At 39.7% G+C, this 24881-nt stretch overlaps 1 protein-coding gene across 1 annotated transcript; it reads left to right on the top strand.

Moving 5' to 3' along the window:
• Positions 1 to 1586: 1586 nt before the first annotated feature.
• LOC135473390 (transmembrane protein 272-like) lies at positions 1587 to 12957 on the top strand. Its single transcript, XM_064753240.1, has 4 exons — positions 1587 to 1841; positions 8110 to 8278; positions 9886 to 9945; positions 12509 to 12957. Exons 1-4 carry the CDS (start codon positions 1587 to 1589, stop codon positions 12955 to 12957), a joined length of 933 nt encoding a protein of 310 aa, XP_064609310.1.
• The last annotated feature ends 11924 nt before the right edge of the window (positions 12958 to 24881 follow it).

Genomic DNA, 24881 nt, shown 5'->3' with positions numbered 1-24881 from the left:
GCACAGATGGTAGAGCGTCCACTTCGGGAACGGTAGATCCAGGTTCTATCCTGGTTCGGGTCTCACCTTAGACCTTAAAAGAGGAAGCTCTAACTTCCTCGCTTGGGGTTCAGCATGAAGGGGATAGTGAAACGACTGGTTGACCCGTATCAGTATAATTCCTAGATAAAAAAGAGGTGGAAATCCGTCCTGCAACACGGAGGAGCATTATTTGCACTCTAAGGACTCCTTCGTCATCATTTGACATAAAAATTGTTAAGTACGACGTTAAACCTCAACCACTCACACACTCACCAAACCCTTCTAAGTAAAAGAAGAAAATTTCACCAAACAAGCTCGTGTTGAGCATGGAGCGATAACTATAAACATCAATGCTGGCTTCCTCCGAAGGTCTTCCAGCAACCTGCGGATGGTCGTGGGTTTCTCCCGGGCTCTGCCCGGTTTCCACCCACCATAATGCTGGCCGCCGTCGTATAAGTGAAATATTCTTGAGTACGGCGTAAAACACCAAATAAATAAATAAATAAATAAGTAAATAAACATCAAAACAAGCCGTTGCGAAATGATACATGAACATGGGTCTATCTGATAACTTGTAAATCTCTTGTAATAACTTGCAATGATTTTGTCTTACATAATTTAACCTTAAAAATGTGCCCTCTGTTTTATTCACTTACCTTTGTACGGAAGATACTTATTCAGAGATGTGTGTTTGGTGTGGGAGATGTTTATTTGATTTCGGAGATGTTTATTTGGTGTGGGAGATGTTTGTTTCATTTGGGAGACTTGTTTTGGCGTTGTATGCTTTTAACATGGTATTGTGTTAAGCTGGAATGAGTTTTTTAAGTGTGCAGACTTTTCACATCTATCCTTCAGTCAGTTAATCCGGCTTCAGTGTAATCTGTCATCAGTTATGCGAATTTATGTTTGCCTCCCAACACCTTTCGGTCCATTTCCCACATCATTCACTAATGCTAAGCCAAGACAAAGACGGCTTAGCAGCAATCCCGTTTGTGTTGCACAGTTCGTCGTACGAAAATTGATGTCGAACTGGCGGAAAGTGGAGCAATAACGTTTCTGTGAGGCTCCATTGACAAAAAAAATATATTGTAAAAGCAGTCAGCGATCACTGGAACAAAACCTTGGCCTCTTGCGAAAGGTGTGCCGAGCTGGCCTCCTGCAGGTGTGTACGGGGACGTATCAAGAATGTCACATTCCTGAGTACATGCACGCTACCCAAACTCTCATGTTACAACATTAACCGACTAATATTAATGTTCGGTAACACTGACAAGCTGTTAGAGAGAGACAAGGAGAGCCAGAGCGTGAGGCGCTTGCTTTAGTCCTGAGTGAGATCGCCCGTCTGTATTGATCAATGATACAACGCCTTCGCACACACTAGCGGCATTCGCCAAAGATGAAACACCGACAGTGATCAGGCAACTGGTGGGGACTGTTGACACAGCGCCTGGCAGGGACAGAAGCAGAAGTATGGGGAGAGTTCATACTGAATGAACACGCATTATGGAATATTAGTGCCCGGATGTAATGGTTTTAAGTCAGGCAATCCCGATTAAGTCGTCATCATGTCGATGCTGACCCGAACTGGTACAACTATCAGGAAACACCGAAGGCGGCAGAGCGGAAAAAGTCGAAGAGGGTCGGCACCGACGATACTCCTGCCCAGCTCAGCCCCACCCGTCACACCAGTTTCATTCAACATAGACGTTAACGAAAATGCTCTGCTCAACTTACAAACTTCACCTGCGAAGAGTGTGTCGTTTACGCTAGAGAAGGGCTACTCGCCGATTCCGAGCAGTGCCAGTCGAGAAGTTGAAGTGGTAAGTACATCGCAAGATCTGCTTTTGTTCTGACACCTGCTTCCCTATTTCTATACCTTCGTGCGACACGTCATTTCCACTTCTCAGCTCAGCATCAAGTTTGGAGTTCAGAACATTTTAATAAAACAAGGAAACATCCAAGCAGATTTACAGCGGAACCAAAGAGTTGAAATTCAAATCAAGTTACTAAATTTTGCTTAGCTTTGTTAATACTTCACGCCTGAGAATTGATCTCTTCATTTGTTTGAGCGATTTGTTAAGTAAACAAATGCTTTCAGGTACCTTATGGGAAATCTATGCCAAAGAGTGTCAGACCACACTTAGGTCCTCTTGGGGCGACGCTTTTATGTAGTATTCCCTCAGCATTCATTTTCTGAAAACCGTTTTCAGAGTTACAGAAAAAAAAACAGGAATTGCAATAATGGTGACAGTAACTGGTATTTAGAACATGATTTTTTGATCAGCTAATGAGATGTGAATTGAGATGTTGGTATCTCTTTTCCCTAGAATCGATAATCACTTACCAACAGTGTGAGCGGGAAGTGCACCTGCGTATGTCGCCTGCCCCATGGCGGCGATCTTCTGCATGGTTGCATGCACTTTCATGCGTAAACAAACCGTGTTAATATTGGCACGGATATGATGTGTTTTCGTCATCAAGGCGTTCACCTGCCAAGGTATCCCGATGTCAGCGTGAAATCAAACATCGGCAGACAAGTCGCACGGGATCAGTTGGAAATTCAATCCGGTTAAGACCACAGCCAAACCGGGTCTAACTCTTTTGCTGTCAGCCTTTTACTCTCTTATCCGATTATGAGAGATGCTCATTACGGTCGTAAAACCAGAACAGTCGCTTTCTTTAATGTATCTCTTCATGACGAGATCTTTCCTGTGATCTGAGCCAGTACCGAACAAAAAATCCTGTCCTGAAATGGTCCCGACGTGTTCTATTGGAGTATGTATGTTCTGTATTAGTTTGATCGCATTAGCTCTGCAGACGGGAGTCATACAACGTAATGGAATTAGATAGGGGACGCCGTTCCGCGGAACAGTGCGGAAAAGGTTCAGCTTCTCCGATATCATTGAGGGTAGCCCACCTGTGTGCAATAATCAATACGGACAAAAACACATCACAGGAGTTAGACTAGCGTGGAAAGACGGTCAGGAAAAAGGCCGGTAAAATGACAAAATGAAGACCTGCAAGCCAGCTGACGCCAGCTTACAGGCTTTATGAGACGGGGAGAGACAGTGCACGTCCACGGCGTGTTACATCCTTTCACTTTTACCGGTTGGATATCGGACTTATTGTGTTTGCTCCAGCAAGCACTACTGGTCACTTTCGGCAGTGTCAGAGTCTATGTGTTTCAACAAGAATAAGTCTGTCTGAAAAGAAGATGGTTTTCATTTTCATACTTTCATTCATTTCGAACATAATAGGACCTGTGGATGACTTGATAATAGAATAGTGACCCGATGTATCATATATAAATGATAGACTTCCGTGCATACAAAACTTGAATTCATCAATGACTCGGATAATAGGCTACATACAAAGGCCTTGTATCAGTAATGAAGTTATCAACAATGGAACACTTGAACAGAGTGTCCTATTTCAGAATAAAATTAAAAGACTGAAGACATCTTTTGAGTTGGAAGACACCCTAATGTCAATGAAAGCATCTATTCAATTGGCTTGTTTTCAGATCGTTAGATTTCCCAAAAGTTAACACACCAGTTTAACTGTACGATACCACGTGCAGTGTTTGCGATTGTCGGTCATTAGACTAATGGTTGGACTGTGACTTGGCCACTGTTCATTTATTTATTAATTTGATTTGATTGGTGTACAATGCCATGCTCAAGGGTGTTTCACCTACGCAGTGATGGTCGGTTTTATGGTTGGAGAACACCGGACTGTGTGAGGTATTAAAATCACCAACCGTTGTCATGTTACTGGCCTAATTTACGGTGTCTGATTTGCACGTAATATCGAAGGAAAACAAGACCCCAATTACGTTAGGGAGTGTTTATTGTCGCCAAGGCCCCGTGAAGGATGAAGTGAAGGGCAGTTTAAAAGAATGCATGTAGTTTTAACTCTACCATCGTTACATTTACAAGATTGTATCCTTTGGCATCGTGAGCAATGTGATTCTGCATTTAAACAAATATACATGAATACAAAACAAAGCATACATATAGAGGCAGATGTGCTGAAAAAGCCTTTATACACCATGTCCACCATATCTTCATGTATGTCTTCCCAGGCCTCTGTTTCCCTTGTCACTTTAATAGTAATTAATATTCCTGTGGCGTATTGAAACTATATAACAAAGTACATATATGTTAACTGGTGTCAAAGTTTTCTGCTTTTGTATCCTTATATGCCGATTGTGTAGTAATCAAAGCATGAATGTCCACTGACAGTCTGTAAAGTACTTAAGAGGGATTAGGTCAAGATAGTTTTACAAAAACTACATATTCTAGGAAAAGTTATCTTTGAAAAGAATCACATTTGTTAAAACCATAATCCTGTACCAGATAATCAGAAACATTTTCCAAAGGTTATGCAAGATTACGAAAGAGGTGGTTCCGAACTACATAATCTGTAAGCAAACTATATTTAAAAAGAATCATACTTGCTAAAACTAAAATAAGAAGTGTTTTGGAGACAGCCTTGCGATAATTTCCAGCTTAAAGGCTATTAAACATTTCTTGGCTTAAGGGTTTTTTTTTTCAGACCATAGATTAGCGGCGCAATCCCTCGTGCGTAAAAAGGCAGCGTGTGAGTAATGGATATCACTGCTTGTATGTTAATTTGGGGAGCTTTACCTCGGATCGGTACAGGAATTAACTAGTTGTGGAATCTGTTGCCATCTCGGATCTCATTTAATCGATGATTGAGCGTTGTTTCCAGTATAAGGACTCCTGTAGTCACGGTGGATTTGCCGGATCACCCTTGTTGGAATTGTTTTATTTGAAGGGTAATTACGTGTGGTCGATTGCGACTCCTTGTTGAAGGCCTAACCAGACAGGCAGGGTCCAGGCCGTGAGTATACGACGGACTGTCTCCCCCTGGGCTACCATCATCACAGTCAAAGATGCTTCGCTTCTCCGCCTCGTGTAAATTGGGGCTTACCTCAACAAGCATTATGGGATTGATGTAATGACTTTTGTTCGCACATGGGCTAATATATTGCTCTTTTTTTAATATTTATTTTATTTTTAAAGATTTTTTGTTTCATTCATGGATTAATTTGATTTATTTAATTTGGTTACCTTTTTTTAGTTACGTGTATTTACCAGGTTTTCTTTCATTTTTGATTAGTGGGTTTATTTGATTTTTATTGTCGGATTTTATTTATTTATTTACTTATTTGTGGGGTTTATTTATATACTTTGATTTATTTATTATGTTTCCAATTTATCTTTTTTTATTTATTTTTGTCTTGTTTTATTTCACGAACAAGCTATTAGTTATATGAAAAATACATTGTAGGTCCTACTGCGGTTTTTTGCCACATTTAGTATTAATATAACCGTTGCTATACCTGTTGAACAATTAAGTTATTCTGGAACAAGCTTGTTTTAATGTTGAAAAAAGGTCAAAAAAATCTAAAAGACAGCCAAACCCCCACCCCCCTCCCCAAGAAATGTTACGGTAGACACGGGTCAGTTTCAGGCTCTAAAGAGTTCTGGACTCGACGCGAGGTCGAAGGCAAGTTACTTTGGATTAAACGATGGGAGAAAAGTACAAACCAGAGACTCTTCTGTGCTAACGGCGGTGCTAACGATGGTGATGTAGAGATGAAGTCAAGATGATACCGAGTGACTAGGGTCTTACCACTCTCAGTGATTCCTTGGATTTCGACTTTACAGCGAGATTATCGAGAAAGTACTGTTGCGATGTGCTTTGATGGTGACGACTCCAATAATGGTCAGTCTGGTAGGCCTTGTCACTATACAACCCAGAGGCTATGCCATTATACCAGAAGAAAGCTCTGTCCAGACCGCCTAGAACACCTTTGGTATTTTAGACGGTGTTCGTATACTAGGCTGTTTTCTATGCCAATGATCCAGCAGCGCAGGACTATTTTTACTGGTTTGTATTATTTTTAAACTGTAATACACATATTGGTCACTTCACCAAAATAATTATCAAATAAATAACCTAATAATCACTGCAACTATAATGTACGACGAATTAATGTTTTGGAATGCAAAAATGTCTTGACCAGAAAGACTGGTGTTAAGGTTGTTTTAGAAATAGGTCTTACGGTGATCGACTTGGAGCGCCTCTTCATGTTTTACGATTAGTGTACGAATGTTGGACTTTACGCTTCCTTTCAAGACATTTCTGACTTCATTGACATTCAAATTCACCACAGGTTTGGAACCTAACATGGCGTGTGTGTCTTCATAAATACCACACTATATACTTACTTCCTATCTCAGATATTGGTTGCGTTTGGCTTAAAACTGATACAAACACAGCTGTACAGTCGATACTCATATGGTTTCTTACCAAACAAAGCAATAGGTCAGCAAGATCCATATCCGTCACATATTATGGAATAGAATGGATTATTGTGTATCTTGATCTTTTTGGATTATATCCGAAGTTGAGAGATCGAATTAAATGATGTAATTTTATACATTGTAACTGTTTCTTTTCTTTAAGATAATGATTTTCCCCTTCAGTAAGTCCCTGGTGTAGACAAAATTTCTATTGGATAACATAAAGATAGGAAAAACTTTGAGGTGATTGCAAATCAAGCAAACTTTGGTGAATAGCTAATAATGCGAATAATAGTAATCCTATACAAAATAATGTGAAGCATTATTAGCATCGCATTATTTTGTATAGGATTATTTCAGGCAAATTTCACTTCATTTACAGGATGGCTGGTAGAAAGTGATGTGGCTTGATGTAGAGATAAAAGATGTAGAATATGTACGGCAAATTATCGCCTGAAGATAGGTTTTCTAAGGAGAGGTTAATAACACAAGTAATTTACCTAATTATGTACTTTTCAATTAACCGGCATAAGCAAATGTTCAAGGCAAAAAAGGGACAATATTGTACTGGTGACAAGTTAAGTTCACAAGAATACGGACTTGTCAGACGCTGTAGCGCGCTAGTAGTGTGCAAAACGTTTACACGTAGTACAGTGGGAAGCTTGTAGATTGTTGTGGTGAGATCGTCACTTAATCAACAGATTGTTATAGTAACTTATCAATCTGTGGAATACGCATAACGTAGAATGGCCATGAGATGTTGGAAGGAGTGCTAGGTTTATACCACAGTCGATATGTATAAGTTCGTAAATACGAGTACTGCCATGACTCCAACATGGAGTCCAAGATGAATTTGAAACATTCGGTATTTCACGTGATCTAATAGCTCTATCGCAATTACAATGCCACATTATACCACTTTCGTGCCTAGCAATGGAAATTCGATTCCTTTGTATATAATCTTGCTGCGGTGCACGCTTTACCTCAATTAAAATGAATGTCAGGCTTTACCTTTCGCATACAGAACACTGCTTTACCAAAATATTTGTTTGCATGTCAAATCTATTGGGCAAGCGGCAAGCGGCCTATCATCACACACATGCATTTATTTGCATCTATGGAATTACTCTTTAGTGTGGCGTACAATACCAGTCAAATATATACTGCTTTATACAGTAGAGACAAACCATCAAGTATGTTGTTGCTGTAAGGTTTTTATCGATCTTTAAACAAGGAAGATCACAATCTAACTAGAATGTAATTGTGCCCATTCTCAGTCATGTGTTCAGTGTATAGATATAAATACATTCCTAATTTAAAAAAAAAACCTTTGAAGTAGATCGTGTTTATTATTATTTCTGTTTCATAGCCAGTGTTATTAAAATGGGTAAGTGCTTAGTGAGTGCTTGGGGTTTAACGTCGTACTTAACATTGAAACAAATGATGTAAATTTTGCGTCGATTTCAATAGTAAGCGCGAACCCAAGGCGAAATGTTTGTTTTTTAAGCTCAGTGTTTTATTACTTAACACTTACTCTGTAACCAAATCAAGTATTTAACATGGTCTAGGTAATGTTGATGATTTGTGATCACAGCAAGTTAAATAAAAAAACAAAGCAGCAACGGCAACGGCATTAGAAAGAAACGGTTACAAAGAAATAGGCTGTGGTACACCATGTGGGTTGACATCTTTATTGCCGGCGTAACAGAGCAATAATTAGAACTGATTGTTTTCCTTATGTCATCTATTTTAGGTACCGGAAATAAAGCCTGCATACGGCACAGCGGGCTCAGATCTGTTTGCCGGAGACCTACCACGTGACCGGAGTTATTCCTTCATTACCACATTACAGGATGCCAACCTGGAAGCTGATGGAGCTTGCGACTTTGTCAACAAAGGCTTTTTTATACTTGGAAACACACGTAGGCCCTGCTACGTAAAATTAATTTAATAACTGTGATGCATGTGAAAAAAAGAAACCGCTTTAATTAACCTTGTACTTGCATGGTTTTGTCAGAACCGTGTGATACAGAACCTAATATCCCTTAACTGATTAACTGCAGAAAGATGTCGTTCTGGTAGAGGTGGCAATGGCTGTATCTCAATACCTGTCGGGTTATTAGGATTCTTTATTGTACAACATAGAAACTTTACAGGGCTAGGCCATAAAATTTAGCCTTAGGGTGTGTCGAAAAGAACTCGTAAATAAGGCTAAATACGACAATAAACCGCGTCCAAAACATGTTTGACCGGTTTTAAGGCCATGTCAGAGTCCTCCACACAGTGTGGTCATCAACAAAATTTGTGTCTTAATTCGAATGACTAACCAACTGGAATGAATCTTAGGGTCTGACGTAGGAATGATATAGTGATGTTTAGCCGAACAGTATACCAATTTAAAGGATTGACTGAACGGTGTGCCAGAATAAAGGTTTGACTGAACGGTGTGCCAGAATAAAGGTTTGACTGAATGGTGTGCCAGGATAAAGGTTTGACTGAATTGTGGGCTAGGATAAAGTTTTGACTGAATGGTGTGGCAGGATAAGGGTTCGACTGCATGGTGTGCCAGGATAAAGGTTTGACTGAATGGTGGGCTAGGATAAATGTTTGACTGAATGGTGTGGCAAGATAAATGTTTGACTGAATGGTGTGCTAGGACAAACTTTTGACTAAACGGTGCGCCAGGATAAAGTTTTGACTGAACGATGTGGCAGGATAAATGTTTGACTGAATGATGTGGCAGGATAAATGTTTGACTGAATGCTGTACAAGGACAAAGGTTTGACTGTATGGTGTACCAGGATAAAACTTTGACTAAATGGTGTGGCAGGATAAATATTTGACTGAATGGTGTGCTAGGATAAATGTTTGACTGAATTGTGTGACAGGATAAATGTTTGACTGAATAGTGTGGCAGGATAAATGTTTTACTGAATGCTGTACAAGGACAAAGGTTTGACTGTATGGTGTACCAGGATAAAGGCTTGACAGAATCGTGTCCCAGGATAAAGATTTCATTGAATGGTGTGCCAGGATAAAGGTGTGTCAGAATAAAGGTTTGGCTGAAAGGGTGTGCCATTATAAAAGTTTGATTGATGGTGTGAAAGGATAACGGTGTGACAGAATGAAGATTTGAGCGAACGCTGTGATAAAGGTTTGAGTGAACGTGTACCCCGATTGACTCACGGGTGTACCACGACGAGGGTTTAGTGGAACTGTGTGCCAGGATAAAGGTTTGACTGAACGGTATGCCACGACGAAGGTGTAACAGAATTTGACGGTGCGCCTCAATAAGGTGCCCTGCTGAAAATGGCCATAGAGAAGTCTGCATGTTATCAACAAAAATACAAAAAATGAAACAAATGAAGCGTTGGTGATGTGCATTAAATGAGATTCTCAAATTTGGTATTGATTTTCATATCTTTTTCATATGACGTATGCTAAATCGCTTCTCCTGAAATTGAGCAATTTGTTTTTACACCATGTCTCCGGCGTCAAGTTCTCAATATTGGTTTTACTTTATTTTCAGGTCTCTTCACTCTCTTCATCGGGTTGATGATCTCTTTTCCACTGGCCATGATAACGGCTGGTAAGGCATGTGATTTTTATTTCCTGTCATTGCTATATATATATATATATATATATATATATATATATATATATATATATATATATATATATATATATATATATATATATATATAGCGAAGAGTCATGTACTCATACACGGACTTTTATTAGAAACTTAAGTATGTTCATTGCAATAGAACAAATTATAATATATAATTTGAATACATATTTGAGACTATGAGAGATATCTGGTGATATATAATATACACTTCATACCTTTCTTTCACATGTGTGCCAACACAAGACGCCTTAGATAACTTGAACCTAAACGATGTATACATTACAGTGTATGCTCCTCTGCACCGCACGTCGTTCGTTAATTGGCCAGATTCTCTCCTAATTTAGTTCGGTTTTCACAAGACATGACGTCACATTAATTCAAAACGTCACAAGTCTTTTCCAACCCATCGAATTTAGGTTTTGGGAAAGAATCTTTGGCAACCGAGCAGCATCAAATTTGTTGTCATTGATATCAAGACGAAATTTGATGCATAATTTATATATATTTAGTTGTCAGAATCTGAATTTTAAAAAGATACATTCCCATACATATTGTCCATATTCTGAAACCCTACTTGAATTGTTGTTTCCACAAAAACAAAAGTTAATACATGAAAGAGAAGTGAGGGGTAACTATTGTCCATTTCTGCAGGTGTATCACCTAAATATCTTCATTCCAGAATGCTGCTTCCAACAAAACTGTTTCACAATGACATAGAAATGTGAAGATAAACTATGTATGTATTCCTCTTCTCAGGCTTCCTCACAAATTCCAGCCCATATTGTTAACAAATTATTGGTAACAGGTATCATAGTCATTTTGTATTGAGTGTTTCCTCACGTATGGCTTCCCCAAACGGAGAATTATCCACAGAGAGAATACCTTTATGAAAATGGAGTTTGGCCTGTAGACTGGCCCTTGACAGTGGCTGGTGAAGAGGTCCATTACGACAGGACAACTTTTCTGGCGCCTCCATACGTGCCGAGCAAACCCCTAGGGTGTCCAACACTCTCCAAATCTGGCCTCTTCGTCATCTGTTTGAATACCCGCTAAACACGACGTCAAACACCAATCGACTGCGCATTAGCCCTCGCGACGTCGCTTGTCAGACGCAGTCTCATAAGTGACATTTTGACACTTCGCGGCGAATGTTTTCAGCACGCTATGTCACCTTGCAGTATATGCACGCCACATCCAAATTAGGCCAAGTACGGTATAGCTAATTTTGTTACACTCTTTTAGATGTATAGACATGTCATTGTCTCAATAATTACACTCGCCAAATAAGAAAACATTCACGACTGTAATTAGTGAATCCTTGGATATTTTTAGACATTTTATGTCACGCAACATTGTCTAAAACACATGAGTTTGGTATGACTTAAATAAGTCTCTTTTAATTATAGTTCATTATGTTATTTGCTGGACACTGAAAGATAATTTTCCACATGTAACCATAGACGTACTCGGATAAACTGTTGTTAAAATTGCATGATCAATGATGAAAACAGATCTGTAGTCGGGAAAATCTGTTGTTCTTAAACTGCGTGAGCGTACCGTACATATACACGGAAAGTTCGTTGTTCAAAAAATCCGATGTTCCTAGACTGTATGCATGAACCTATATGTACACGGAAAAATCAGTTGTTCTTAAAACTACACGAGCTTCTATGAACTCCGTAAATCCGATGTTTTTAAACTGCGTCAACCCAAGTGTATGTAAGCCATTCTTTATAAATTGTCTTTCCTAAATTGTAGACTGATAAGTACTTGTTTTTAAACTACACCAGCCAATATGCAGGATAGGAAAACACCTTCTTCTTTAAATACTTCAGGCTAGATCTACACCGATTCTTTAACTGTGTAAGATTAGCTGGGCACTGATGTTTTGGTCTTCTGAAACCGTCTTAGTTTTGAACTTTATATACTTCCTTACTTTTTTGGTGGTTTGTAGTGAAAGTGGTTTTGAGAATTTGCTTTGCAGTTGCTGATCTGGAACATCCATTTTCGTTAACGGCTGGTACACCAATTTCTGTTTTGACGCATTGATTCTTCAGCTACTTGAAAGTGGATGCACACGGATACTCCATAGTTTTTGAACTGTGTCAGCCGAGAAGAACACTATAGCAGCCTAGATAACGCGATTTTCTAAGCCTTGATGTACACTGATAATTCGTTGTTTTCAAACTGTTTAAGTCTGGTTGCACACGATTATCTGTTGTTCTTGCTTATACCCAACTGTGTGTGTACAACTCCTTGACTTTGAGATGTCTGACGATAAACATACCGTTCATAAACGGTTTATTCGTAAACTGTCCTACCCAAAATAAATATGGATAAGCCCTTGTTTTGTCTGACCTTAGATGAAAGCAAACAGCACGTTGGTCTTGTTATTCTTAAGGTTCTTAAAACTTCTCTGATCTTAGTTATATACCATTATTCGGATTCTTATTATTATCGACGTTGAAATTGTGACTTGAATTTAGAATGATTATCACATCAGTGAATTTTCATTATTCAGGTGGAAAATATCTGGAGGAGTGTCCGAAGGAACCGAAAATCCCAATCTACCTGTTGGTTGGCGGTTGTTTCGGGCTGATTAAGTTGCTGTTCCTGATGTGGCGGCAGGCACGTCATGGTTACGACGATAATCTAGACGAAATCGTAATGGACGCGGACACTGGCGATGTCATGGCGATATGGCGGATGACAAACATCTCCCTCTCATTGTTTCTCTCTATTTGGTTCATTCTGGGAAACTATTGGGTCTTCAGCATATGGATTCCCAAATTCAAGGCACCTCTGCACGACCCACAGAACTGGTGCGAAAAACATGTGTTCATGTTTGCCTTTTGGCAAATCGTCGTGTGCTACGGCTTAATGGGCGTTTTCTTGCTTTTATGTTTTTTCTTCTCCTGTTGCCACTGGATACTACGGTGTTTGTCATCATCAGCTGACAGTTTTTGTTAGAGGCGATCGATCCTTCTAAAAAGAGGACTCACCACCTCTGCTTGTCGCGGTAGGGGCAAATCACTGCGCGGCAGAAGCAAATAGCGTCACATCGTGATCTCGCCTGCACAGCTGATTGCAGATTAATCTCCCCTTAAGGCACTTTTCACCTTTGCTGCTATCAACAAAGGGACGCGTCACTTGACAATCATATCTACCTCCTCTCTCAATCAACCCACCATAGCCCAGCGCAATCTGCTCATCAGGACGTTACTGCCCCAGGTGCCAGCGTTAAGCTTGTCAGTGATAATGCAGTGCCTCGTCTTTGAAGCCAGAATCACAGCAGCGTCGGTTAGTTGCTGTTGGCTGCGATACGTATGAAAGAAAAAAAAACAACAACACACAAGCACGTAACAATGATGGAACGATATGTGATTTATTCCCGTTGACATCTTCAGCATCTTCAAACATGTCAAAGATGTACAGTGTAGGAGTCTCTAAGACCAATGCCCCAAAAAGAGCGTTACGTGCACCTATAAATGTTTATAACGATAAGTACCGCTGTAAACATTGCAAAGGAATGATAGTTACGCTACGAATCCTTAGTTGAACCGGTCCTGATTAAGATTAATGGTGTATCGATTTAAAGTGTAGAAGTTGCTCCCACTATGAAGTGTAAAGGAAGGCCGTAGACAAAAACACTTCCCAGAAGCAATTTCTGTGCGAGGACAGAGAAGAAAGACCAAAGGATTGTATAGGAAGTGGAGATAATAACTCTTTGGTATGGAGAAGGCTGCATGCGCATGACGCAACTGCGAGCAAGTCACCGTAAAGCTCAATAAAACTAATGTCACCTGCACAAGCGCTCAATAACAGATGCGCAGTTTGTACGTACATTATGCCAAATCAAGACTTTTACTTTACCGTTCAGTGTACAGATTTCAGGGAAGCGATCGAACCAACCAAAGACGAAGTGCAGGGGGGGGGGGGGGATGAAAATGCATTAAGCTATCATTTTTAATTGTGGCGAAATCGAATTTGATAGCAGACTCGAATCCAGTTTTTATTGGTTTGGGAAGGGCTTAAAGCCAGGAGGGTAGGGCGGTAGTTTTCTACTTCTGGGATATTGTATTTATAAGCCTACAAGCTTCGAATAAGTTAAAAGTTCTGGAATCCGGTGGTAGAGACCAATAAACAAATAAATAAATAAATCAAAATTGATGTATTCAAAGACCAATAGTGTAGATATGAAACGAAATTTTGAAACAGGATGCGGAAATGGAATAGAATCCATTTGGCATTGCAAAGCGAACGGGTAGTATAAATGATGTTTGCAACTGTTGCGACGTTGCGCGACGATACACCAGGTTGACACAGCACTTATCAATATAGATGGCAAAATAATATCTATTGCATAGATCTGTTTTGCTACCCTGTAAGCGATCTCAAATAACAGTCAACATAACACGAACGACACAACAAAGACTGACTAGAATGACTTATACCCATAATGGAGGAAGTACATATCTGGCTCCTTTCATTTAATCATTACAAATGGGGTAGATGTATAAGTGTGTGGGAATAGTTTATATTCATCAATGATGGCCGTTTCCTAGAAAGGAAGTTTTGTGGCGAAACTGTAGTCAAGTTAGCCATTAAAGAAAAGAAAAATAAGACATTGTAAATGGGCGAAAGATTTTAGAGAAAATTTCTTCCTTTTCTTTTCACATTCCAATTTCATCGTGTAGTTCTAGTGAAATATTTGCTCGCATTTTCCAAGTTGCCAATATAAATACTTTTGTCAACATCAAAATTCTATTTCCATATTTTGATGGACGTTTATATTATATTCCAGCTCATTTGATCATTTTCTAACTGTTCCTCGAGACACAAAAAAAAAAAAACGGTACATTTAATATATATTATTTTAGCATTCTTTGGGGCTAAGACAAAGTGCTCAGTAACCCTGTTTTCAGTACTTCACTTCATTAAATATGGTATGTATTGAGTACGCCTTAGCGCTCTGAGAGAAGCTCTGACGCCATGCGAACGTGTTTGAAAAGTGGCTTTCTGTCATATGGAATATTGTTATTAGATATATGCTTAATTAGTTTTATATGCCCATGCTAATTAATTTATTTTCACTGCATGTGTTTTAGTTATTAATACCCTTTTACAAACATCGATGTGGATGGTTTCATGATCTGCGAGTCACTTGATATGGTGGACTGTAGATGTCACCCTACCCTCTGCAGTGATAAAGTGCTTCACTATGTTTGTGGCATGAGATGAGCATGAGATGAGCTAACACAAGTTTGTGTATATGATGAAAGGTCTATGAAAAGTACAAGTGTCTGCAAATTGTGATCAGCTATTTCAGTATAATATCACCCCACGCCACAACACTATACTCTCATGGTTTTTTTTTAAGGTAACTCGGTGCTAATGTGTCAAATGTTTCTACTTCTTCTGTCAAACAATGCCTTGGTTAGAACGTTTTCCCTCGATCGAATATTTTTAATTAGAAAGATAAATATAACCGACTTGATATATTTACTGACCTTTTGTCTTGATATTAACGTTACTTACCAAGGTGGATATACATGTACTCCTCTATATTATATTTTGCTACTGCTCATTTTTTCCCATCACCTGAAAAAGGTTGTGAAATGTCGCGAATATGAACTCTCACTATGATCACATAGCATGTAATCCATACAGTCATGTACCTCGACCTTCCACGGCTTTAATGGGTCAGTTTAAAGTGTTCACTTTTAGTAATGAATCTTGTCTGTGACTTTCGATGGACTTAATATTTTACCAATAAACTCTCTGAACCATAAAGAGTCTGGTTTCTGATCAACAAAACAGCACTGGTATTTCCAGTGATATTTATGATGGGTTGGGTGGTTGACATCAAACATTATCAAATGTCAGGCAGGAAATTGGTTTCTAAGCCGTTTAATTCGCTGTAAACGGTTACCGTCACCTGTGTGGCGTGTTGAATGGGTTGCACGATTCGCCCACAAATTAGTTATGTCGCACAGACAAAACGCCATTGGGAAATGTAACTCTGAAAATTAAAGTACAGTTATTCATATGCTCAAAAGCGTGAATGTATAAATACCGCATTGTCGTCAGTATGGTATGGGGTCTTAACTTAGAACGCCCACTCTTTGGGATAACACCGAGGTCGTGGAAATCTTCAGTATAAACAAAACATATCGCCCCCCCCCCCCCCCCCCCCCGTCTAGTAAAATACCTTTCAGTAAAATTTTTGGGAAAATTAGTTTCGTTTATTGACCTTGAATACGCATTTTATGATGAGCGATTATAAACGGTTATGACATATTTGGTGAGCGCGATATGGAGTTTTTTTTTCATCTGAGAGACGAAAGCCGATGGCAGATCCCAGTATCAGTACTGACGGGCTCTAAATCTTTGCACTAACCGAATCAAAGGCCATAAGTGTTCTCTTCCAAAGTCAAACGACTTCAATGTTTTTTCCCCCGGTAAGTGACTTCGAGGCGAAGACGGCGCTGTCATTTTATATGGCATTTCCACCAATTGAAAGACTGCTCTTGCAGAGGTCGCTATCGCTTTTTAAAAGACTGAAATTGACAGTCATTGTCTGCTTTAATATCAAATGTCCGAAACAAAAACCAATCATCGGACAGAGTGTACAAAGGAAGGTCCAATTTAACCTCGAGAAGGGGAATGTCACTTACTGGGATATGGGTTTGCTTGTCATCCACAATTGTCAGGAAAGGTTTGTCGACATATTAGCATTATATATCACGATTGCGTCCGGTGTCATGTCTGATGCCCATTGCAAGACGTTTCAGTGAGACAGCACGATAACATATAAGAACAAGAGGAACGGTCCTTCAAGAGAGACTTGCATTCTGAAGTGACCGAAATCATGCTGACATCTGACTTCAAGCCCGAAATGTTTTGTTAGATTGATTGTTTAATGTTATTGTATCTTAAATCTGATGATAACACAGCATTCTGAGTAATACTACACCAGTGATGTCTTATTGCAATTTAACAACATCACTTAATTCTGCTGAAGCCATGGTGCTAGAGGGCATGTAATTTGGCCTCTCTCTCGCCAACAGAGAAGCCATATCTCACCTGTTACGTGTGACAATTTGCCAGTTATCATCTTGTCTTCGCTGTTCTGGGTTTACTATCTATGCTGTACGTGTTTTATTATATTACATGTATATTATGTCAAGCCACTGTAATCATCCATGGTGATACTTGAAACATGAGTAAGACATTGTACTCATATTAAGCCTATCACAGCCTACCAAAACAAAAACACCATTTTTGACGGAAAATGAATTGATAGTCCACAAGTAAGTTTGGACACCACAAGTAGATATAGGACAAATACAGTATACTCTGTGACTTCTTCTGTACAAAAGGACTTCGAGTCTATAATTTGGATTTGGTTTGCTAACGTAGAAATTGGTGTGACTTGTCGTTTTTAAATGTTTTTATGATCATGGTTTCAGGGGAAAATTGTTCACGAACTGATGCTTTTGTTTTGTTTGATTTTTAATAGAAGATTTGATGATGTATGTGTCGTGGGTTTAGCCCGGTTTCCTCCTATCATAATGTTGATAGCCGTCGTACAAGTGAAATATTTTTAGTGCGGCGTAAAACACCAAATAAATAAATAATAACATCTCTACGAAATGGCTATATTAATATAATATGATCTTTCAGAACCTTACACGGGGAATTAAACCGTTTAGTGATAGAAAAGTAGCTGTCACTTGTTATCAAGGCTGATTTTAAGATGGGTAATTTACATTCTTGATTTGTAACACTAAAAACCCGTAAACACTCACATATTTAATCTCAAAAGAGAGTTACCAGCCTTTATCTTGTTAATTCATCCATTTTTCACAAACAAAATGTCAAAGTATAGATCCATCTATATGTGTGTGTGTGTGTTTTTAACTGTCAGCGCCAATGTCTCTTATTGTTACATCAGTCAAATGCATATTTCCATGACGAAGATGCATTTGCGTGTTTAAGTTTTTTTTTTACTTTCGACGATACTGCGAAAAAGTTTCCTTTCCCAATCTAATGGGACTATCATTGCGCGGACATCAGAAAATATTTACGAAAGTAATTCCTTGAAGAGCATTGTGGTGTATTATTTACATATGGTCTACACGTTCAATGGCTGAAGAGAAAATGGATTTCAGACAAGTGTCAAATGTTTTAGTAGGAAGTGACAAGGCTGTCATGTCACTAGACTAACTGCTGAAGAAAATTACATGTGCTAATGTAGTATGGGGATAAAAACTACAGGTGTTAATGCAGTGTGGGGATAAAAACTACAGGTACTAACGTAATGTGATGATAAAAACTGCAGGCGTTAATGTAGTGTGGGGATAACAACTACAGGTGTTAATGCAGTGTGGGGATAAAAACTACAGGTACGAACGTAGGGTGAAAATATGGGGGGGGGGAGCAAGCAACACCCGTTTGCAAAACATAAAACTGAATATTTACGTATTCAGGGAGGAATTTTGATTGTTTCTTTTTGGACATTGGGGTAACTAATTGGATCATGTCACGAAGGAATCTCAAGGTAGCCAGCTTTTAAGGCTGGATAATGGATTAGACCTTGCTTCTAAGATGCTGTTTTTGGTTTCTAATGAAAAACAATAAAGAGCAATTTGAGTAATTCTAGCCCAGCGGTGTAATAAATTGCGTTTAACATCACAGCATTTTATTACCTAATTCTGCATAAGTTATGCCTGACTTAGTTTTAAAATAGTTGACACGGCCTTTTTTTTTCTTGATCTTGAGAATTCCTCTCCGTAAGTCGAGCTGCGATTTGCATATTTGCATATAGTTAAAGTGTCCATTTCATGAGATGTTAGCTTTAGATTTAATTATAGCCATGCCCATTATTTGTCCTGTTGCATTGTCAATAAGAACGTGTGTTTTAATCCAGTTTCCGTTTGCATATCTACAGCCTTACGTCAGAACGTTTGTCACGTAACCGATGAGGTGCGGTGTTTTTTCCAAGACTATATTCTGTTTTGTTTTCAACTTCCAAACACGTTTTTGTGGCCGTGTATATCCTCGAGTACAACATGAAGGAATGCATAAATGAATGAATTGACCATTGGGGATTAAGACATTGGCAGTATTTCATTCATATCGTGAAGAGAAAAATATTACAATCAGAAAACAGTTATGTTAGCAATTGAAAAGACTGCAATAACAACATCTAGAGATATGGAGAACGTTTCATAGGAGTTGTTAATCACGAAAAGTCCATACCAACGTTCAGATGCCCAACCAACTTCCGAGTGGTACCCAAAGTCGTAGGAATTTATGCACTTTTTCTAGCCTCTTGCTCGTTTTTTCTCCTTTAGCGTCATGTTACGGAGTCCTGGTCTATTCCATTTTCTCCTTACCATGACTGCCGTTTTTATAATGTTAATAATATTATGAAATAATATGAGAGCTGCGTTACTATCCTCTGAATGTTTATTTCTTCACCAGCAAATACTTCATCCACTATGGAGCCTGACCATGTCTGGCATTGTGGCAATACAGTCTTTCCCAATAAACCAGATTTATTCTATAATCTGACTGCGTATGCAAAGCTCATTTATTTTGCTTAAAAACACTAAAGAAGTTGTATCCAATTGGCCCTTGGGCTAAGGCAGAATTAATCTAATTTCACTTAAATCCTGGGAAAGTGTCTGTGATGTTCTGCTGGTCTTCATGGAAGATGTCCTATACATTGAACAGTGTTTTAAATTTATAAACTCGACCAACAAGTCTAATCCAATGAACGCAAAAGAAAGATTCGGCGTTTTAACTTAAAAGAAGTTTTGACAAGAAGAGGATGAGAATTTCTTGTCCCTTGATAAGAAATAAGAGCAAACAGCTGATAACGAAAAGTTCTTTTTTATCAAATGAAATCAATGTTTACGGGTGAATCTGGACATTCCTCAGTGAGTAATAAACTAGATGAAAGCCTAAATGAATCAAATTTATTGTGTTGATTATGGGCGCCAAAGTTTGCTTCGGTACACCGTCTATGCGTGGTTTTCTCGCTTATTGCACGAAGTAAGAGGCTAAGAAACACTGATAATTACTTGTTATCTAAAACACTTCCTCTGGCTGCAGACAGCTTTTATCTTTACCTCCGGGCACCTGGTAATTCGAGAAATACTATTTGTAGCTCCGGGATACAGGTAATGATGACTCGATGATGTGGAGTGTATATCCGAAGCTTTCACTGACAGAATCTAGAATCCGCAGACAAATGCACTCCATAAAGAGGGATGATTAGGCTCTGTGAGAAACGCGATTGTTTCGCATGACCTCGTGAGTCCAACGAAATGAGTGGACGTGTAAATTTAACAGTCAGTGAGAGGATAAATAGCAAAAAGTAATGAAGACACACGACGGGGCGCGTCGGTGGCCATTGCCTGTGGTTATTTTCCAGGCAGAATTACTGGAAGGGTCGCTATTTTGAGAACGTCTAATTAATCCTCGGTGACCAAAGCTTAAATCCGAATTTCGCTGATGCATATTTCAACGGAACGGAATTAACTACGTATTAAAGTGTTGGTACTGTATAATTAGAATTTATTTTCAAACCACTCATTGCTTTTTCCTGAGGGTAACACCCTTCCTGGAGGCAAATAAACGCTATATCAGTTCATCTACATTGTTACAAATGGTCCTTTCCAAAACGCCTTCACTTCAAAATAAATATGGGCCACATCTAACCAAATGTTTTGCCTTTCTCAATACTTTTGATGGTTGTTTCTCAATACAGCCTGCGTTGAGTGCTGGTTAAGATACTTGTCAATCGCTTGGACACACGGATTTTACCTCGGCCTCTCACAGGGAATTTCTATAAATGTATAAAACCCTACACAGTTCACACAAATTGTATTGTACTGTGAATTTTATTACTAACGCGACAGGTGTCAGTTTTGGAAACTAGTAATTGGTGTTTAACGCCATACTGAAATCATGTTTACTTATACAGCAGCGGTCAGGTTTATCGGTGGAGAGCCCTACTTGCTTAAAGCCGCAGTCGAAAAAGCAAGAGCTGGATTCGAGCACACGACCTCATTGGCACGGATAACACCGCCGAATTTCACTAGTTGCCAGACAAACCTACTTACTTAAAACCACAACCGAAGACGTAAGATCTGGATTCGAACACGTCACCTCATTGGCACCGACACGGTTATATTTTTTCATTTATTTTATTGATGTTTTATGTTTTATGTACTCAAGAATATTTCACTTGTAAGACTGCGGCCTGTAATATGGTGGGAGAAAGTGGGGCAAAGCCCGGGGAAATCCACGACCATCCGCAAGTAGTTGGAGACTTTCAAACGTACAGCCGGAGATGAAACGGTTACAGGCAGACAAGGAATCGGGGAAAACGTTATTGGTCTTTGTGCGTTTCTTTTCCTTCACATGACACCGTGCTCGGAAACGTTAACATCTTGACGTTGCTGGACAATGATCTATAATAAATCTGACGGCAGTGTCAGTAGAACACACGACGCGCGTTGAGTCGGTACCAAAAGCCTCTAGTGCTCGTCCCATTCGTCAACTGTAGGTTGTCCCTCTTACAATACAGACTCCCTACAAGGGAGCGAGCGTCTGGTGCCGTGATAGACAAGCCGACCAGATGCCGTGGTGTAATGTTGGCTTAATATACCAATCGGACGGGGACTCTAGACCAATTCACATCGATACATTGAAAGATAACCAAGCTTCTGTAAAGCCAATATTAACTTTTTCAGCTTGACCAGGACCGACCTGCTACAAGTTCTACTATCCGGTTTGATGGTGTTCGCTAGACGAATGGAGCGAAATGAAATATTGTAGAATCTTGTTCAAATAAACCTATACATGAACTAGTGCAATATGTATGTAGTCCCCATTACCGCCTGTAACTCTCAGTAGACAATCTTAATGATATTGGAATTCACCCCTCCAAAAAACTTATCAATCGATCAAACGCGAGATAAATGAATCAGCTGTCTCGTCGGTGATCACTGACGCGTAGGAATCATGTTACAGCCCGATCCAGCTTCTACCATTGATGTCTCATCGTATTACCTCCCCTTCTTCATCATTCTGACATTTGGCTACATCGTCTGTATATTCCCCAAGTCTAGCTTAATGTACCGGTTAACTATTGGGTTGGTTGTGTACAAAGCGACTAGGACAAAGTCTTTGTGGTTAATTGCAATTGACGACTTGGCTGACTGATTCACCCACACTTTAGCTAAAGGCGAAAGTGATAGTAGATCTAATATGTTAGCTGAAAGCAAACGCAATGTGTAGCAGCTGGGCTTTAAATTGCACTATAAATTGGGACGTTTTCCAAATCCAAGAATAATTTGTCTGATTTCGTCTTTGAACTTGTTTAGTTGAATTTACACTTGTGTCCCTACGTGACTGAAACAGATCTTTCAAGCATTTCCTTGGGTGACATGAAAACACCGTGATTATGTTTTGACCTTTGACTGCAAAGCATCACTCAATGTGTTACACACAGCTTTAAGTTAACTAACGTTACCAGTGTTTTTCTTTCTCTCTTTGTTTCAAATGTCTAAATGTTGTAGTAACCATTATCGTAGTGTAAGACTAAAACAAAATGCTGGATGAATGTAAATATAGGGCTGATAAAAAGTGCCTTTAACAAAGCTACCATTGCTATTTATTTTTTTGTTTTTTTCCTGTAGTACGTCACACTACATAGGAACATATCAGTCTACATTTATTTGTTCACCCTATTTTTCTGCATTTTTTTTTTACATATTTCGGTGGAGAGTGCGGAGTATGAATGCTTAATTAGAAAACGGGTCTTGTTTTTGTTAACTCTTTGGAAGCTCTTCTGCTTTTCTCCAGAGGTTCAAGAATCGTGAAACGGATTGGTTAAGCGTTCACCAGCAAGTTTTCTTCGATTTAGGAAACTCATTCGGAAACCACCTGTGCTGTGTTTTCTGAGTTTTACGATGGGTTTCCATTTCCGGTTGCACTGGCTTGCTTTTTCCAGACAATAGCTAAGGGTGGCGAGATCAAATTAATGCACGAAGTACCAATGGAAGGAGATAAATGAGTTTATCAACGTTTACGCCGATCAAATGCAACGGTATCAGGGAGTTTCCCAGTATTTTGACCTCCGGATTTTTTTTCTTTGTAGATGTTCGATTTATTACGGCACTAGAAACTGACATGGGTACCTGTAGAAATTTCGATGGCGGCAAATAAACTCCCTCCAACAAAGAGACCATTTTAGCCGCTGTACAATACAGGACACTCCTTTGATTTTCACTGCATGGGGTGCTTTGTTAGAGGGTATAGATTGGGAACAGATCTTGACAAGATTGCTGGATCACTTAAGTGGTCGGTTTTACGAATAGCTAGTGCATTTTCAGAACGAGATGGTTAATGCCGCGGTCGTCTCCAGTGATATAAAATAGCAGCGGCCAATCCCGGCAGCTTAGTGGACCCCGCTTTACGGCGAAATGCTGTCTCTCTGGACGGGTCTAACTGCAGATAAGAAAAAAGAGTTGGCGTTATTGAGATTGAAATTGTAAACTCTGCTAGGCGAATTTAAATCTTAGAATATTACTGGAATAATGCACTGAACGGAACAGTTAAAAGGCCCCTGTTAATTCCGCCCCCCCCCCCCCCAGCCCCCCCCCCCCCCTTGTTTTTTTGTGGGGGGCGGGTCATCAGGTCAGCTTAGGTTTATCTCTCGTCGCCGTGATGGCGACGGCAAAGTGTGGGGGATTGGCTGAACAATCACGACTTAATGTGTAATGTCAGTTTGTGGTCAATACCAAAAATAGCAGCCTCGCCACATAGACAGCCTCTGACGATACATCAGTTTAGTTAGTTTTCAAAGATTCAGACAAAAAATGAAAATATTATACAATCGTGTTTTTTAACACGACACAACCATCTAAGACCTTGGCGCGCAACATCATTTAAATTGTCAAATGGTCTTTCAAAAGGTTAATTTTTGCAAAAATTGCCCGCGCCATAGGTGACGATTGATGCTGTCCAGGCGCAAGTATAAGCAGTACCGGGACTTCACCCATACCCGCCCCCTTACATTGAACTGTTCTCCAACTTAATTTATTTTTTTTGACCGTAGAATGATATGTCTTTCTCCACAGGGAACGATTACTTTGCTGCTGCAGACACGTTCCCTTCTCTTCGTTGATTAATTGGCGTTTGTTTCCCCAGCTGACTGTCGGTATTTTCCCGAGGCGCTTCAAAATATCAATACAGCGAGAAAGAGCTTTAGCTATATTACCACGAAAACACAGAGCAGTTTAACTTCGCATTAATTTAAGGGGCCCCATAATCTTGACATGACCATACTGCCCTGAGATAAAAACGGAAATTCCGGAGGATTTCACAGCGTTGGTAAATCACGGTTATTAAAGAATCTGGCTTGAGTTCTCAAGGGAGTGTTTTTGCAAAACGCTGTGATCTTCTGGGGTGTGTAAAAACTCTTTCCTCTCCTTTATCCTCGATCTGGAATAAAAAAATTCCCAAAACAAACCCCAGACGATAACAGTAATGCCAAACCACTTATACTATTTCAAAGCTGTGCAATAGAAATGTCCCACACTGCACGCATGGCTGCCACACTACACGCATGGCTCCCACACTGCACGCATGGCTCCCACACTGAACGCATGGCTCCCACACTGCACGCATGGCTCCCACACTGCACGCATGGCTGCCACACTGAACGCTTGGCTCCCACACTGCACGCATGGCTCCCACACTGCACGCATGGCTCCCACACTGCACGCATGGCTCCCACACTGCACGCATGGCTCCCACACTGCACGCATGGCTCCCACACTGAACGCATGACTCCCACACTGCACGCATGGCTC

Source organism: Liolophura sinensis, chromosome 8 (assembly GCF_032854445.1).
Source record: "Liolophura sinensis isolate JHLJ2023 chromosome 8, CUHK_Ljap_v2, whole genome shotgun sequence".
Lineage (NCBI taxonomy): Eukaryota > Metazoa > Mollusca > Polyplacophora > Chitonida > Chitonidae > Liolophura > Liolophura sinensis.
Note: the sequence above shows the minus strand (reverse complement) of the source record. Positions and strands in the feature narration are given on the sequence as shown.

Excerpts from the sequence above, each read along its gene's own strand:
- LOC135473390 (XM_064753240.1), top strand. The coding sequence starts at position 1,587 with ATGTCGATGCTGACCCGAACTGGTACAACTATCAGGAAACACCGAAGG. Across the intron at positions 1,842-8,109 it reads CCAGTCGAGAAGTTGAAGTG|GTACCGGAAATAAAGCCTGC; the intron begins GTAAGTACATCG and ends CATCTATTTTAG. Across the intron at positions 8,279-9,885 it reads TTTTATACTTGGAAACACAC|GTCTCTTCACTCTCTTCATC; the intron begins GTAGGCCCTGCT and ends CTTTATTTTCAG.